The 5,421-nt window shown below is 27.8% G+C and overlaps 1 protein-coding gene across 2 annotated transcripts in view; it reads left to right on the top strand.

The window, feature by feature from the left end:
• Positions 1 to 491: 491 nt before the first annotated feature.
• The window catches only part of LOC117170216, a 52,500-nt gene continuing 47,570 nt past the window's right edge, over positions 492 to 5,421 (top strand). For both annotated transcript variants that reach the window (XR_004466744.1, XM_033356830.1), the window contains exon 1: positions 492 to 699. Coding sequence is in view for 1 of the 2 variants with exons in the window: in XM_033356830.1 (XP_033212721.1) it covers positions 682 to 699 (18 nt within the window). In the remaining variant the exon portion in view is untranslated. The remainder of the gene's footprint in view (positions 700 to 5,421) is intronic.

A 5,421-nucleotide genomic window follows, 5' to 3' on the forward strand; every position in this document is an offset into this window, starting at 1 on the left:
CCTCAGCTCACCAATCGTGATTTTCTGCCCCCCTCCCCTAAATTGATCACGTAGTTTATGAATAATTCCCATTTCAAAAAATGTTCTTTATTCTGTTTGGATTAATGGTCCGATGGGATTAGAATTTTATGATCAATAATTTGCAATCTTGAGAAACGATCGAGACGAAACGATCATTTCGATATTATGGAAAAATTCTAATTCTCATGCATCACTAGTGTATAAAACGTATTTTATGACATTTTTAACTTTAAAACATTTAAAAATCAAAATGTCTTATAATATTGTTTAATTTACTATTAAAGAGTCAACTTTCTATAAACTGAAATCGTATAATCCATTCTAAATATAATTTGGGGAAGTGATAAAAAAAAAAAAGAAATTTCGGTAGGAACACCCAAATCACGTGGTTTTACACAGGAAAGAGTGGGAACCGGTATATAGAGAGGACATAGTCTATAGCGATCGTCAGTGAGTTCAGTGAGAGTGCCGTGAGTTCTACCGATCTACCGTGAAAGTTGACCATGAAGATTCATGTAAACTTGATTAGCGACCGATTAATGTGTTTCTTGAATCGCGAGTGAAGTGCCAAATTCCAAGGAATTAAAGGAATTAATCATTTCTCCAGAAATTAACTCTTCCCAGGATACAAATTTTGAATTTCCCGCCTTTCCAGAAGAAATGGAGAGGAAATTAAAGGCAATATATTTAAGATATTATACTTTTTAATTTCTTAATTCTATAACCTTTTTGGTTTTAAGAAGAACAATAATAACTGTAAGTCGTTAAAAAGGAAAATTTACCTATTTTGTGGAAAATTCTTGTTTTTGGTTAGAACTTGATTTTTTTACTGTTAATTTAACTATTTAATTGTTAATGGAAATACTTATCTTTTAATTCAAAGTTCGTTTATTTTTGTTAAAAATTTGTTTTTCTTTTGGTTGAGAATTAATTTTTTAACTGAAAATTTAATTAAGCCAGTTGAATATTCCAACATTTTAGTTTTAAATGAAAATTTAACTATTTTGTTAAAAATTCGTTTTTTTTCTATCAACTAATTTTTTAAACTGAAAGTTCAACTATTCAAATGTTAGTTGAAAATGTTTCTTTTTTAGTTAAAAATTCAGTCATTTTGTTAAGATTTTTTTGTAGAAAAATTAATTTTATAGTTAAAAATTCACATTTTTGTTGAAAATTTAATTATTCGAGTTATCGATTTATCATTGATATAACAAATTCATTTTTCTACGTCAAAATTCTGCTATTTGTTTTTCTTTTTGGTTACAAATTAATGTTCGCTCTTTTTGCAGAAAATTATGCTTCATAGTTGAAAATTCACTTTTTTGGTTGAAAATGTAATTATTCCAGTTAAAGATTCATCATCTTAGTTGAAATTCATTTCATTGGTCTAAAATTATACTAGGTGTTTGGTCGAAAGTTAACTCAATTGTTAGAAACTATTTATTTTGGTTATTACTCATCTTTTTAATAAGAAAGTAATTTTTTATTGACAATTAATCCATTTTGTTGAAGATTAATTTGTAACTGAAAATTCAACAACTACAGTAAAATATCTTATTATTTTAGTTTAAGATTAATGTTGTAAACTAAAAATTTAACTATTTTGTTAAAAGCTCGTTTTTATTTTGGTACAAAATTAATCATTCCGGTCGAAAATATAATTATTCCAGTTGAAGATTTATGATTTTAGTTGAAACCCTTTTTTTTAAAGTTTAAATACTTTGTTCACTGTCAAACTTTATTGTTAAAAATGAATTATTTTGGTTGAATATTTATCATTTCAATTAAAAAGTCATTTTTGATTTGAAATTGAACTATTTTGTTAAAAATTTGTTGTTCTTTTTTGTTGAAAATTTAACTATTTAATTTTTGGTTAAAAGTTTATCTTTTTAATTGGAAATTTATGTATTTTACAAAAAGATGTGTTTTTTTGGTAACAAATTTATCTTCTTGGTAGAAAATTCAACTGTTCTAGTTGAAAATTCATAATTAAGGTTGAAAATTTATATTGTTGGTTGAAAGTTGAACTTTTTGTTAAAATTTAACTTCTTTGTTAAATATTCATCACCATAAAAAGTAATGAAAATAATTATTAATAATTATAAATTTATTAGCAAAAATAATCTGTCATCCTCAAATTTTAAATCAATAAAACGAGAATATATGTTGCCGAGTATAACAGAAATCTCATTCTGATTGAAGGAAAAATATTTCAAATATTATAGTTTTCAGTTTTTTATAATTTCAAACATTTAACTTCAAATTTAATAATAATTCTCACTAAATCATCTTTTACGTTAAGACAATATATTACTCTGTGAAAGTTATACTCTTACTAATTATAGATTGAATTTCATTATAAATTAAATTTTTTCAAAAAAATTGTAATATTGTTAATATGTTATCTTTAAATAAGATTTTCTCAAATTTAGTGCAAAATTAAATGTCAATAAACGAGGAGAAATATTTCCTATCAAAAAAAATTTTGCATCAAAGACATTTTAATTTATTTTCAAAGAAAATTTGAAATAGAAAGGAAATTAAAAGTAAAATATTTTAAATATTCAAAGAAATTTTCAACGTCCGAATTTTTTATTATTTTAAATATTTAACTTTTAATATAAAAATAGTCTTAATTAAAATGATACTTTTTTTACTTTGAGAAAATCGCTATTTTTACTAGTAATAGATTTATTTTAATTAAAAATAAAATAATTAAAAGTTTATTAGCAGAAATAATCTTGGAATCAAGTTTTCTCAAAATTATTTTTAAAAATAATGTAAGTTAATGAGAAATAATAATAATTTTAAAAAGGATAGGATACTGAAGGCAACTTATTTCTTATATTATATATATTTTTTTTAATACACTTCTTTATCAGCTTAAACTTATAATTTTTTTTAAAAATAGCTGTTGCTAAACTAATCCTTTTCATGTCCTTTTTGTTAAAAAAGGGGGATTACTTTGAGAAAGTCATTACTCTTTCCCATTATAGATTTACCCTCATTAAAAATAAAATAATTGTACGTCAATTGACAAAAATAATCGTTGGTGTTCAAATCGAGTTTCTTCAAAGTAATTACAAATTTTAATGTTGATCAAAACTTCAATCGAAGAGCAAATTTAAGGCAAAATATTTCACATATAACACTTGGTAATTTTTAATTTAAGAATTCTTTGATCATTTAAAAGATTCATTTTTAAGTTTTAACATATTTGTCACTTAAATTATGATTTTCATTTTTTTAAATACTACTTATAGATTAAATCTGATCATAAAAAAATATTACAGAAATGATCTATTATATTAAATTTATTTCAAGTTTTTCCAAGGTCATTCAAAAATTAAATTTCAATCAAGGAGGAAAAAGTTATACTGACTAAAAGGAAAGTTTCCTTGATTTTAGTCTCCGAGTAACTTTTCATATGTAAAAATGAAAATAAAATTCTAAAGAAAATGTAAAATCTGATTAATTTTTTTCTATGAGATTTTCTTCTTTTCTCAAAGAGCTGGTTTGTCCTTATATGTGTGCATCAGATGGGATATTCAACGAACCGCGAAATCCGACTTTCGACCGCGAATCGATCATCCCCTCCCTGGCGAGGAAACGAACGTTTTATACGGTCTGAGCATGTGAAAGTTTCACTCGTCTGCCCGTAACCTTTCTTAGTTTCTTCCTCACTGTCACTGATCATTGTGAGTTGCTCACATTACAATTGAGAGCTATTTTGATTACCCTTTTTCCATATTGTCTTTTCCCCAGGCGTCGATCTACAAAGTGGCGAATCCGGTGATCACCCCCCCTCCCCCCAATATTTGTTGACTTCCTGTCACTTTTTTCTCTTTGGCGGGAAAAATAAGGGAAAATATAGAAACATTAATATTCGAATGATTGCAAAATATTATTTATAATAATCTTCAAATAAATGCATTCACATTGATATTGGTTAATAATTTTAAAATTATTATCTTTGGACAATTTAATTTCACGACCATGTGGAAATGTGTCTGATTTTGCCCAAACAAATTTTGCGCAAAAAAGTTATTCTTTGGCTCAAAAAAAGTTTTGCCAACTAAACAAAAATTATAATGGTTTAATAAAATAAACGCTGATTTAAAAGAACGTTTCGTTATGGAAACTAAAAGTTGGTGGAACCATGAAAGAAGTTTATTGCACAAATAGCAATAAAATTATTTTGTTGTACGAGCAAAACATTTTCCTCCCTGTATTCAATCTATTTCATCTGTTTAGGTTTTTATAAATTTTCAAATCACCCGCGCTTTTCAATGTCTTTCCCTACATGACTCCCCTCCATACCGAGCGAGTCACGTAAATCCTGAAATGGAAATCCCTGAATGGATAATAATGTTGACCAATCAGAACCGGGCATGAAACGATGCCAGCGCCCTCAGTCGGTTATGTTGCTTTAGTTCTTTTGGAGAACGCTTCTTGAAGTAACGGCATCTATCGAGCATCGTGCAAATGCAAAGTAAAAATGGAATTGTTCTTTTTTATAAAGACCGTCAAACTAATCTTTTTATAATACAGTGCAACTCTTCTATAGCGCCGATTTTGGGGCTGACGGTGGGTGGGGACTATATCATTATATTCCGCTCCGCTTTTGTTTGTTCACGTCTGAGTGAAAACAGCAGACCCCGCGCAGCTCCTTTCACACCTACCTGCGGTGCGGCGTCGATTCTGGGAAGAGCTATAGAAGGGAGGGCTATTGAAGGGTTTCACTTTACTTTCAAGATTTGTTTTCCGAAAAAGCAGGTTAACATAAGGAAGGCAGAAGAAGAATATGTCTTCAATTCTTACATCATCTCGTGCAAAATACAAAATTCCGCCTTTAAAAAAATGAAGTTGGCTTTCTTCATTCAAATAAAATGTATTACTTCAACACATAAAGAAGATTCCTGATTAATATAATATTGATGAAAATTTATCTTTTTAAGTTAATTATGCATAATTAATTTTGCCCAAATAGATCTCCTAATTGGGCACTGGGGTGGTCCACAAATGCAAGATAAAATTTTTTTGCATTCTAGAGTGCAAGGACCCCCTCCCCCATTTTATTCCAAATCCAAAAAATGAAATTTCCTAATTTTCCATTTTTTTTATTTTGACAGGTACCGGTTTTGACTCGAAGTTTCTTCCCATGTAAAGTGGATGGGGAAAAATCACTGTTCTGAGTTTTTAGAATAATTTTTTAAAGTTTGATCAAATGTAACGGAAAGTATGGGGGCCTGTAGATAATTATCCATTGAAATATCTATTGAAATATTTACAATCATTGATTAATTATTATTATTATTATTACACCATTAAGCCATTTCCCTTTCGGGGTAGGCGTGACTCACTCGGCAGGGGAAAGGAGTAGTGTGTGGATGGGATAGA

The sequence above is a fragment of the Belonocnema kinseyi genome, chromosome 3 (assembly GCF_010883055.1).
Source record: "Belonocnema kinseyi isolate 2016_QV_RU_SX_M_011 chromosome 3, B_treatae_v1, whole genome shotgun sequence".
In the NCBI taxonomy this organism is placed as follows: Eukaryota; Metazoa; Arthropoda; class Insecta; order Hymenoptera; family Cynipidae; genus Belonocnema; species Belonocnema kinseyi.